The sequence below is a fragment of the Melopsittacus undulatus genome, chromosome 4 (genome assembly GCF_012275295.1).
Source record: "Melopsittacus undulatus isolate bMelUnd1 chromosome 4, bMelUnd1.mat.Z, whole genome shotgun sequence".
Classification (NCBI taxonomy): Eukaryota; Metazoa; Chordata; class Aves; order Psittaciformes; family Psittaculidae; genus Melopsittacus; species Melopsittacus undulatus.
In genome coordinates this window covers 39649963-39663005 of record NC_047530.1, presented here as the reverse complement: position 1 = coordinate 39663005, position 13043 = coordinate 39649963, and the positions used below count along the sequence as shown (strand labels likewise).

The 13043-nt window shown below is 35.2% G+C and overlaps 1 protein-coding gene across 3 annotated transcripts in view; it reads left to right on the top strand.

Moving 5' to 3' along the window:
* NPAS3 (neuronal PAS domain protein 3) overlaps nucleotides 1-13043 on the top strand; it is a 607091-nt gene that overhangs the window by 179848 nt on the left and 414200 nt on the right. For 2 of the 3 annotated variants that reach the window (XM_034061945.1, XM_034061943.1), the window contains one exon: nucleotides 2667-2911. In XM_034061945.1, the coding sequence (XP_033917836.1) occupies nucleotides 2667-2911 (245 nt within the window). Of the gene's footprint in view, nucleotides 1-2666; nucleotides 2912-3023; nucleotides 3075-13043 lie in introns of all 3 variants that reach the window. The other variant, XM_034061944.1, reaches the window with a different exon arrangement.

Sequence of the window (13043 nt, the reverse complement as noted above, 5' to 3'; positions counted from 1 at the left end):
TCTTTTTTATATCTGTTATATCAGATCCCCAACCCTTGTAATATGGGATTTTTTTTATATATATATATTTGGCTTTCAAACGATTCTGTTACTGACAGAGGTAGACTCACTTTTCAGCTTAACTGATTTCCATTACACACTTTTAATGATCTATTAATGCATCATGTAAGTTTACATTGCAGTATATTGCACGGTTTTGGCAATCTCCTGAACACTATACAGGGCTTTGTAAAATGCTGATTCAGTTTTTCGTGTTGGTAACGAATAGTCTATTAACAATCAGTTTCTTACCTTTTTTTTTTCTTGCATAGGGGTATAGTTAAGTGCATTGGAAAGAAGGTGTAAACCTCTTGGTGCAGACTTTCAGATTAGATCTAGAATCTCAGCTCTTATGGATTCCTGAAACTTGTTTCAGGGACATGAGGTCCTCAGGCTTGGCTTCTGGAGAAAAAAAGTGTGGTGACAAGTAGTAAAGGCCATTCCCTATGCCATAAAAATGAGCTTTCACTTTGAGTAATTGGGCAGAGACACTTGCCTGTCTTTCCCTTATGTTACTGTTGTGTTTAAATTATACAGGGTATCTTACTGCACTGAAATCAATTGGAAAGTTCACATCTCATGGAAGTGTAGCTTTCAGGTGTCTGTATGTACATAAAATACTTCTATTGGCTAATGGACCTTTTGAGGGATTTTGCACATCTATGATGGTAAATATTTTAAATTCAAAATTGGACAGAGATGCATCTGCAACAAACATTGTGGAATCTTATTTTCCAAGTACTTTTCTCCTAAAATATAGCTTACAAATCTAGCTGCTAGTGGTCTATATAGAGTTCCTAAAGACAAGTATGTACTTCAAAGTGGGATTCAGTAGGGTGCTATATCCTGTGACTAAGGCCATGCTGTTTTCTTCCATATCTTTATCTCGCCATCCCTATTTCTTAGCCAGGCTTTTTAAATATAATTTCTACTATTGTGGAATTATGTAGGGAATATAATTTGTTAAGCATTCTCAGGGAAGTGTGATGGAGGGATTTAATTTGCGTTTTAAGAGCCCAGCTGATATGCTCTGTCAAGTCTGAGGTGGCAGAGACAGCCATGAAAATGCAGGTGGTAGAGAATACTAAAATAAGGAAACCTTTATATTATTTTCAAATTAGAAAGATACATAAATAGGGATCTCGGAATCATGTTACTATATTTGTGTGCCTAAATACTACTGATCTACTTCATATGGCAAAGAGCTTTTGTAGATCTGGCCATTATGATTATTTTGCTGATAAAATCCAGGGTTTCAGGAAGAGCTGTAGAAGCTTGAGAGAAGTATTTGCTATTCCATTATACACTGTTTGAATTCTAGCCCTTTTGTAAGCCAATTAGGAGTTAATGGAATTGTGGTTGTAGATTCATTAAATAAATAAGCAAAGCAAAGGAAAGATAAGAGTCTTCGTGAGGGAGGAGAACTGTTTCTACTCACCTTACACAGTGGTGGGCAGACACCAACCCCAGCATCATCACCAACCTCTATGTACCAAGGCAGAGGTTTCGGCAAGCTTATCATATCCTGAGGTGAACATTCTGCTCTGACTTGATTAAAAAAAATGTGTTTAAACCTCTCATTGAAACAAAGAGGCAGTATCTGTTCTTGGCATTATCTACACATCAACTCCTAATCTTTTGGGAAGTGTACTGTACATTTCTGCCCAAAGCCATGCAAAAAAAGTTAATCCCTTTTCCCTTGCAAAGCTGTATTATTATATATTGAAACCAACAGAAACTTGAGTTTCCTTTGAATTTTAGAGAAAGACCAGGAGAAGACCACAGTGGCATTCAGCAGTTTTACACCAAGTGAATAAATAGCTCAGGAGTAAAACCAGAGTTACCTTCAGGTGTTTCTTATGGTTTGCAGCATGTGATACAGTGATGCAACTAAATGAACATTTTTGCATTTCTACCTACTCAGTGTAAAGCAGAAGGTCCTTTCTGATCAAAAAGTTGTCAGTCTGACATGAATCTATTAGTGAGTTACAGTCAGAAATATGAAGCACATAATAGTATTAACTGCTTGCTCACCGCTCTGACAAAGGTTGCTGTTCCCACAGCAAGGAAAGCTGAACAACTCATAAAGACCAGCTTCATGAAACCCAAGAAGTTATTATTATGCCAGACTTGAACTTTTGTGGCTCAGACATTTTTGGTCACCTTGGCTGCACTGCAACCCGTGTCAGAGGTGGCACACACTTCAGTGATCTGCTTCTGACTTCCTTTTCCTAAGAGTCATAATTTGGCACAAATTCAGACAAAAGTGGGTTAGGAGAAGTGATGGCATTTATGCAGATAAACCCCACATGTGCACAGTGTTCTTGGGAATCTTTCAACTTACAGCAGAAAAAGGAAGGGCAGGTTAAGCAGAAAGTGGGCTGAAATGAGTTAGGAGTAGTTACTTAATGTGTTGGCTACCACTGAAGCTCAAATATTATCATCAGTTTTAATCATTCAAAGACTGGAGTACCATTAAATAGATGCTGAAGTCTGCACATCCATACACAACAACATTTTGAAAATGTGCTAATTTGCATAGAAGACTATCAGTGAAAAAGCAAATAGGTTAAATGTGACAGAATGCTAATATTGATGAATGTCCTGCTGTGTTGATTTTCTTTCAGTTTACAAGCTCTGAGGAAGGAAAAGTCCAGAGATGCTGCTCGCTCTCGTCGGGGAAAAGAGAATTTTGAATTCTATGAGTTGGCAAAGTTGTTGCCATTGCCTGCAGCCATTACCAGCCAGCTTGACAAGGCATCCATCATCCGACTTACAATTAGCTATCTGAAGATGCGGGACTTTGCTAATCAAGGCGATCCTCCATGGAACTTGAGAATGGAAGGACCTCCACCTAATACATCAGTAAAAGGTATGTAGTAAATACGTTGTATAGTATTGAATATGGCAGCCTTTAGTAACCTCTAAATTGAAATTTTTACCATAATCCTTTCTTCTTTCCCTGCATATCAAATCCTTTAAAGGGATACAAATGTGGAAATCTGAGGTCTGCATGAGAAAGACACCATGTGAAGGTGAAATAAACCTCTTATTTATTTTTTTTACTTAACAACAAACCAATTGCTGTAACTATTACAGCTGTAAGCTGGGTGACAGTAAATTGTAAAAGCTATTTAGCAATTATTGTATTGCATTGTTTAAGATCTTATATAAGGATGAGCTTGAGAGGAGCATGGCATTATTTGTTATTAATAAGGACGCAGTCTCTTCATTCTCTGGCTAAACCTTAAAGGTAGAATCATATATTTCTGAAGTTGGAGAACAGCACATCCAAATATTTAAATCTTCAGGTTAAAGAGTAGAATTTTATTTATCCTTTTGTAACATGTATAGACATTGTTTTGACTTCTGAACCAGTAGGCGTCTATCAGCGTTTCAGCCAAAATAGACTGTTTTCAATATTAAACACTCTTTTCTCACTCAAACAAGCAGTTGGGCAGCAAAATCAATGTTTTAGGCATGAGTTGCCACAAAAGTCAAGTAATAGAGGAATCGGTTATTTTAGAGGTTAGATAATCCTAAGTTAATGGTCTTAAATAGTGTTTTCAAAGATTTGTCTAAACTGCATGGTTTTTCGTAATTTTTTACTTATTCTACTTATACAGATGAGTATGATCCTACTGTCTGATAGATATTTTAAATTAGGGTGTAAGTTCATTAATGCAACTCAAAGCTACCAAAACCTGGGAACTGTGGTTGTCCTTGCTTTGACAGCACTGAAAAACTACCCTGTATTAATTTAGTTACTGATCTGATCTCATAGTTTAGAGGAAACTTATTCTGGGAAGAGGAGTATGAGAATTTAGCTCTTCATATTGTTTTTTCCACATGTTATGAATCTTAAGCTCTTAACCTACACTAAACTAACAACACTGAATATAGCATGAGGCAAAAGAAGAAGCCACCCTTAAGGGTGGAGGGGGTAGTAGAATTTTACTTATCAGCCCACAGCTGCCAATGAATTGTTACTGGTATTGATGTTGCAAAGGGCTTTTACTTGCTCTTCCATATAAGGAAGCAATATCAGTTAAGGAAAGTATAACTTTCAGTGGATGGAGATAGACATGGAAGATGAAAACCAAGGGACTTTCGGGCTGATGATTTAGTTGCTGGATATATTTGAGTAATTTCATATATTTCATTTATATTATCTACCACATCATATATAATTTTCATGGAGAATAAAAAAAAGGTAATAATTACATCATCCAGGGCATGAGTATAGCATGGTTTATCATGCTTCTGATGTAATAGGCAAATGTTTCCCTTTTTTTTTCAGGATGAGAGTTTATTCTCAGACAATTAACCAGTTTTTCAACTAGGATGTAAAGTAGACTCTGCTGTACGATGTGTGATCTGTCTATTAAAATAAATCATTCTTCCCCCAATTCCTGTAGCTAACAGACATACAGTGCTTCTACAAGCTGTCCTGTATTGCGGGAAGTCTGATCTCTGCAGATCTCTGTGTATGATTTTGGAGTTTTTCATTATCCTCTTGTGGAATATATACCTGAATACTGAAGCTTCCTTTTTCTGTAAAGATTCTAATGAAGAAAGGAGTTTTAAGGGAGAACAAACCTGTATTCTTAGACAACATAAGTAGTCTTGCCTAGATTAACATGTTTCTTCCTATAAAAAAGATAGATAAACATTTAATGTCTTTTCACCCTAATTGATGTAGTATTCCTGCTCCTCCACTCATCTGGTGATATAGTTCCTACTCCTACAGACATAAGGGGCATGGAGGAGCTGGGGAAGTATTTTTGCTTTTTCTTTTTTCCATCCTCTTTTTTTTCTCCCCTGTTTGAATACTTAACTTTATACTAAGTAGAATTGTATTATTTATGTGTCAGTATATCAAAATAATGCTTGATGAAACAGTGTTTCATTGTATAAGAATCCCCCATAAGCAGGTTTAACTGAATAGTACAGGTATATTTTATTACTTCACTAGATCTCCTTACATAGAAACTTGTTAACACATTCTGATCAAACATTCATGAAATTACTTCAAAAGAAAATCCTTTTCATTTATTAAAGTTGCTTTTTGCTGCCCTTGAAGAAGTTCATACGGATAAACAAGCTCACATAAATAGCTTGCAGCTTCACGTGAAGTATGGTTTATAATCCTACAATAAAACACTAGACATTATATTTGTATGTGCCCAAGCAATCTCCTGAATAGACTTAAAGGTATTTTGAAAATTATGTGATAGGTACTTAGGTTGTGTAGGCAGCTACTTTTTCTTTTTTTCCTCTCTCTTCCCCTAAATGTGCTGGTCTGCTTGTGCAATAATTAAATTTCAAAGCTTGGTTTTAAATCTCTCCCCCAATATTGTGCAGCATTTTAATAATTCAGTAATTTTAAATGGAAGGTGCTTTACTCTGCCCTGTACTTGTCATAGCTTTTCTTTAAAGTCTGTAAAGGCTGATGAGTTTATTTTCTTATGCATATTATGTAATGATCGCTACAAGTTGTTCTTGCAAATGAACATTCAGGTAACTATATAATATTTTCAAAGTCTCTTACTTAATGGAAATATCTTGAGCAACTGTAAAGTAACAGATAGCTTTCTCCTTTATTTTAGAAATATCTGTATTGTTATAATACAGATCAAATCTACAATGAACAGTATGCATTATTCAAGAAATGACCAGGCATTCTCAGCAGTGTTTCAGTTACATAACTGATGATTGTAACCTTTAAAGAAATCTTATTGTAGTGACTATTGGTAAATCATTTCTTCATTCATAGTAATCTTTATTTAGAGGCTTTCTAGAAGCCATTATATCTTTTATTAATCTTTCAAGCAATAGCCAATGATTTGACATTTGCTAAAAAATGGATAAATTTTCCATTTCTAATATAGCAGATTTCAGTCATTTTTTTGGTATATTGTCTAAGGCTTTCCGTATACAGGAAGCATTAGTCCTTGTAAACAAATACACCCACATCTTATAGCAGATGAGTTTAAAGATTATAGCTCTTAAAGATCAGGACATGATTTTCATGTGGCATAAAATAGTCAAAAAGTTATTTATACTCAGTAGGAGTAAAATTACTATTCTTTGCATGATACATACAATTTGTCATGAATAGCAGTACTATTCTCTGCTGTTTCCATTCCTCCATTGAATCACAGTATTTAAGGGGTGTGTTTGGAGGAGAGCAGTAAACGAGCTGCTGATAAATTTTTTGCACTCAAAAGTGAGTTTTCTTAGAGTTCTGATCTGGGAATGGTAGTATTTTTATAGTGTATACTGTGTGTTCAGACACTAAGCAGTGCTTCACATAGTAAGTACTTGGGTCTTCCTGTGCATTCTGATTGCCTGATCCATGCCAGGCCCTGTAGTTCTTTTCCAACATCAAATTCTTATAAGAACCTTTGTATTTTGGGGTACTGTCTTCAAATGACTGACTCCAAATATCTTTATGGTTTTTAGCACAAGCTGTTGCTGAAAGTGTTCAGTGATCTTTTCATGTTCTTTTCCCACTACATCATAGATGTTTTTACCGAGCCATATTTTCTTCCTTTTTTTCAAGTGAAGAGAGGAAGGGAGAGGAATGTGAGGCACCATGATGGTCTTTGGTGTGTTAAATGTGTTTGGCTTATGTAAAGTCACACCAAAGTAGTTCCTTTTTGGGCGGTCTTTGCTGACTGGCATGACATATGGAAACTAGAGTACATAAAGCAACTTTGGACATGATTTTTCTTTGAATGAAAAAAGTAGTTGTAGGATTATCTGCAATCTCGAGTTACAAGTGAGGTTATCATGAGCTTTTTTCCTTTTTTCTTTTAAAGCCATATTGTTACATTTTGCATGCTGTAAGAGAAGTGAATGAAAGATTCTAGCTGAGGAGTGAAAAGGACTTCAATAAATGGTACTGACTGATGGGTAGCTCGTGTGAAGAATGTCACTTTAGTTTAGCCATCTCTGCTTTTAGCGTTGCTTATTCTGCAGCTAGGTAGTTTTGCAAATCTGTATTCTGGAGTTAGTATGTATCCATATGAAAAGATATCAGATGTTGTCAGAAGTGTTTGAGGTGAACTGAAATTTCTTGTTCAAATTATTTAATCATATTCAACTAAATATGACTGATGCGTTGCTTGTAATTAAGCATTCAATGTTACTTCAAGTCTGCCTTGATAATGAAATAAATAAATAAAGTTTTGATAATCACAAGAAGAAAAAATACACATTAAAACAAAATTATACATGTTTCCTTAAAGCTGGCATGTTTTTCAAAGGATCCATTCTTAACATAAATTAAGTATGTAAATCTAGGTTGAAAACAGACTTAATGTCTTATCATACTATGGAATTTGAGGTTGATAACATAAGTCCAGCACTCTGAATTCTCTGGAAAGGAAAATGAGCAATAATGATAATTGGAAAGCACAGTAATTGTTATCCAAAATGTCAAGTGGAATTACTTTCATTAATTTAAATACCTTTTTCTAATAATTTTTATGATAGATATATATGCATTTTTAAGAGATAAATAAATGGTTCTTTTCTAAATTATCTCATTGTGGAAACCCTTTACATAGCATTACCTTTTGTTAGCCTTTTATATTCTGAACTGAGTATTGTCTTCTGAGCAGGAGATACAAGATAGTACAAGCTTTTCCCAACAAAATCACTCAAGCCTTCTACTAAGACCCACCTTCTCCAGCGAACCACCACACAATTCTGTTTCAGGGAAACATTCTACAAGGGCAAAGAAATGTGAATTATTTTCTTCCTCAGTGTTTGTGGCCTAAGACATTGTTTTTCACTGTTAGACATGAAAAGGTCAATCAGAAGAAAACAGTGTAATGCAGCTCAGTTGGCAGTATTGCTTGCTATGAAAAGGGTCTCTGAATCTTGCCATCTCACTTGGTGTGGTGCTCTTGAGAGTTCAGTAATTTATTTCTCCCTATCTTGCAGGCATTTTTCTTAGGAGAATCTGATTCCTGTTTATGTGTAGGCCACTATAAAGTGCTCTGACTGTGTACCTGTATCAAACACTGATTGCAAACATAATGTCTATCCATTATAAACCTGTTTATGTGGCCATAGGGGCAGTGCACCGTAGGAGTAGGCAACTTACTCATCAAGCTATCACATAGGTTAGAGGAAAAGATGATTAGGTGTTATTTGAATGTAGGAAATGAGAATGGAAATTTCAGTCAGTGGTAAAACATTAATGTTCTTTGTGAGAATTATTGATGGTTTTCTAGTATGAAAGACATGTAACCCAAAATGAGGTAGCTCTGTTTGAATCTCATTGTGATAGATAAGATGAATTGAATACTGGACTTGGAGTTGGTGGTTGCCTAGTGACAAGTGATCATGACCTGATTGCTTTCAATCTCTAAATGGAGGAGGGTGCCTACCAATACACTCAGTGCTTCTGAGGGACTAATTGCCTAATGGTGAGTCTTATATCTGAAATTGATTGTGAGGAAATATTTTGATGGAAAAATTAGAATAAATGTTGACTAGAGTGCTTAAAGAAAAATTGTGAAATGCTGATTTCCAATGCACCTGAAAGTTGTAAAACTGAGTTCTTTTCCAGAATGGAAGTGAAATCGGTAACTTAAAAAAAAATATGTATGTAAAACTTTGGGAATAAAAGGGGAATATATAGCAGTTCAGAAAAAACGGGATTTCTGAGGTGCAGAAGGTGAAAAGGCAAGTAGAGGCATTAAAGAAAACTGGCAGGATTAGGACAACTAAAGAAAGAATAGGTTTACATGTATAAGAAATGGGAAGGACTCTGCAGTGGTATAGGCTCATTAGCAGTAATGTATAGTAAAACCTCTGCTGGTGCAGCAAAGGCAGGAGAGCTTGATAGAGATTTCTTAATTGCTTTCCTGGTAAGAATACATTCTAAGGGTCTTTATAGTTCAGCATCAATGTTCTGGGAGCATATGTATTCACAGTCATTCACAGTACAAACACCTAGGGGGAATTTGACTGTTGGGAGTTCATAGTTTGGTTGACTTTGCAGTGTTAGGTTTCGGTTTACAGTTGGGACTCAGTCTTGAAGGTCTTTTCCAACATAAATGATTGTATGATTGTAGGATGCTTCTATATCATACCTTCTTGATCTAAATGGATTTATTATACCTTCTTATGGGCTTTGTCATCTTATTTGTTCCTCCTTCATTCTCCTTTAAGCTCCTCCTGCAAAAGCATTCTGCTGCTGGAATCCAAATGCCTGAGTCCCAAGCATGAGGCTTCAAGAACTGCCTGCTCTGTGTCTTGTCATACCCATACATGATGAATGCTGTCTCTGCCTCTGTCTCGTTGGGGAAATGATAAATATTTTTTTAGTATCTGAAACAAACTTTAAAAGTACTTGAATATCAGAAATGTATAATTCTTATATGTGCTGAAAAAAGCAGATCTTCCCAACAGAGCAGGGAAATCCCTGACATAATATCCACTGGCATTGCCCTGCTGTGGTTGCCACAGTTCTTATTGCTTTGATAACTTACCTGCCATAGGACCAGCAAGAGACTCTGAAACTCTTGGGCATCATCATTCTGAATCTCAGCTTGCAGTGTTTCTCAGATATTCCAGAACTGTTGAATAAATTGTCTTCAAACAAGGATCAGGACACCTCTGATATTAATTAGACTGATAAAATTTTTAGCATCATATACTCTGCAGTTGCAAAGTTTGCAGTATTGACCTGTCTTAGCCTCAAAGCAGTTGTAGGCAAAATACTGGAAAAATCCCTTCACTAAAGGGATTAAAGTAAGGTGATATATTTTTTTCAACAAACACGGATAAAAGGAAAATAATTCTCATAAACTATACCTAGCTTAATTCTCTGACATTGCAAGTCCAGTTGACTAGGATATGCATTGTATATCAAAGTATTTGTGAGTCATTTGACTGTCTATTGTGTAAGAATTATGGTTCTAAAATACTGGGAGAACTTTATATTGTCAGAACCAAGCTAAGCACATTAACTGTTTAACTGGTTGATCTTGGAAAGCAAATCAAAATGAAAGTTGCTATAAAGAAATGAGTTTCCCTGTTGTTTTTGCAGAAACCAATCTGGGCATGACCATCAGTGACTTGGGAATAAACATGGCGAAAGTACAAATTTAAAACTTGCAAATTCTAATCTGTGCATTTTAGTAAATCAAACCTCCTAAAATTTATTTAAATATCATTAAATTGAAATTATTAATATTATTGTTAATATTATTATCATCATCTTTGCTGTCCTCAGCCCCAGGCTACTGGTTGTTGCTTTGTAGTTAAAGTTGTTAAAAGGCTTTGTAAGTTTTTGTTTTGTTTTCCTTGTGGTGAAGAACAGGAATGATGGAAAAAGCATTTCAAGTTCAGCTCTCTGTCTTTGCATGAACAAAGGCATAAAAAGAACCTACCTGATCCTCACAATTCTGCTAGTGGAAATGGATAGAATGATTTAGTTTCTTACGTGCTTTATTTGTATCGTAAAAAGTTCTATCCATCACTTTTGTGGAGACACAAAACATTTACTGCTGGTAACAAATTAATACTCTTTCTAAAATGTTGTCAATCAGATGTCAGTCCCTGGAAGAGTTGTTTATTGCTAGAACTCCACCTTACTACTCAACAATTAAATAGGGAAACAACCAAACTAAGTGTCTTTAAGCACAAGAAAATAGAGCTGATGACTTCAATGTCTTTTCTCTCGCTCCCAGCCATGCTGTATTTCTGTTCTATTACACTGCTATTCATCTTCCTTTTTTTTTCTCTTCTTGTGCTGTTGCGCTGACTTGGTCATTTATGCATTTTCATTATGTCCTTTTAATACAATTTATCTTTCTTATCCATTTTTTTTAATTTTTTCTTTTAGTCCTTAGCTTAAACACAGAATATGGATAATGTCTTTCTCTTGTAGTCAGCTTCCAGCACTGACTCCTTTTTGTAGTTCTGTATTTTTCTGTACGTGCTCACATTGTCAATGCAGTCTTGTAATGAAAACAACCTGGTGAAGAATATTAATATTTAAAAGAAACCCAAAAAAACTTTTTAACTTTTCACTTAATTCTTCCTCCTTTCAGTGTGCATGTCTTTTTGTGCACAGTAAGCCTCATTGTGTCATTTAAAATTCACTCTTGAGTTGAGAACATACCTTCCTCATTCTGTCTAAAAGATGGTGGTTGATGTCATTATAATTCATGGTTGGGAACATTGGTTGAGTCATTGGCTGAGTGGCTTTTGATAAAAGTATTGGCTCTAGACTTGCAGAAGTAAATATGTCAGGAGGAGAATAGTATCCATAGTTCCACTGACTCCAGCCTTGGCAGTGGTGGTAAAATAAGTCAGGAAAAACTTTCAATTAAAACCAAGTATATTTCTCATATACTGAGAATATAGTGGTATGGATTTTCATCCAGTAGAAATATCCATGTAAAAGTCAGTGCCACAACAGTCCACTTTTCCAAAGATCTTAATAAAATGTTTCCATATGATTCTTACATTCATGTTTTATTTTGCATGGGTTAGCTCCAGGTGGTCTTTTTTAGAAGCATGAATATGTTAAATTATATGTGCAGTCTACATAACTTTTTCAAACAACGCACATGATGGGGTTAGCCAATTACAGATGTGCAATAAACCTGGTATGCCAAAACTGCTTGTTCTGCTTTTTGCTTTCAGTAATCAGAAACAGACAAAAAGTAATCACTGCTGTAGTTTTTGATATGTAAAATGAGAAAAGGCTGTTGCTCTCTGTAGATTGCAATATCTGATAGAACTTTTGTTTGTCTTTTTATTTGTCCTTTTCTGAACAGAAGAAAAGTGTCTTTGTTATGAAGAGTGTTTTGAACAGAGCCTCAGTAAAGCAAATGGCAGCAATTGAGGAATTGGATCTTGTGGTTGAATTTAACAGTTTCAGTGTTTCTGTCATACCTTAGTCTGCTCAGCTGAGCAGAGAATGTGAACATACTCAAAGTGCTACTAATTTCATAGAGTTTAGCCTTTGTTTCTTCTATTAATGCAGTTGAGTGGGTTTCTGGGTTATCTGAACTTCTATATCTTCAGCTGCTTCTTTTAGACCTTGTTGAATCTGTTGTGGATATATTAAATACATCTGTATGAAGAGTTGAAGAGATAGATTAACCAACTGATAATGAATGTAACAGAGACCTTAGAAAACTAACCAAACAAAAAAACTCAGACAGGGAGCTATGTCCTTATTAGTATGTAGACCTGAGGGGAAAAAAGCAAGGTAAATGAATGGGCTTTTATAGTATTTGTTTCACCAGAAGTTGCATCACTCTATATTACAAGTAAAAAATTATGAGAAAATATTTTGTCTGAAGTGAAAGAAAACACACAAACAAGCTCCTTTTTTTTTTTTAATGGAAGAAGTGAATCAGTGTTTACCATCTCGTATTTTTGCAGTTATATTTTGAATAGTATTATCCAAAGTGGCTATCTCAATATTTGGAGTAAATAATAGTCATGTGTCTGGAAGTGAAGTTTGAAGTATATGGATTTAATAATGATTATTTTCATGTAATATTAATATTAGATACCTGTGGTCAATAAAACAAGACTTAGATACTGAAGGTAGACCCAGCAATTTTAAAAACCAAAGTGCAGTGATTTTTTATCTTATAATATACAAGTGTAACCACAGTCTGACCAAAGTTTGACCACAATATCAACGCAGCTTAATTTCTGCAACTGTTCTCTTTGAAGCCAGAGGAAGGAAATCGAGTTTCCCCCAAATCCCTATGCTCTTGTGGTCTCCCATTTCAATCAGGGATATAAAGTAGAATACAATGAATCCATAGTAAAGACTTTCCCAGGACATTAGAGAGATCAGTAAAAACTGTTTTCATTAGCTGTCTGTAATTAAAGAACACCCTTCATAGAGAGCTTACAATTTAGAGAACATGTAAGCCTCTATATCTATCTGAGATTGTGAGGAAAAAAAGAATCTCCACCCAGTTTGGGGATTTAGGTGTTGTAAAATATTGAGC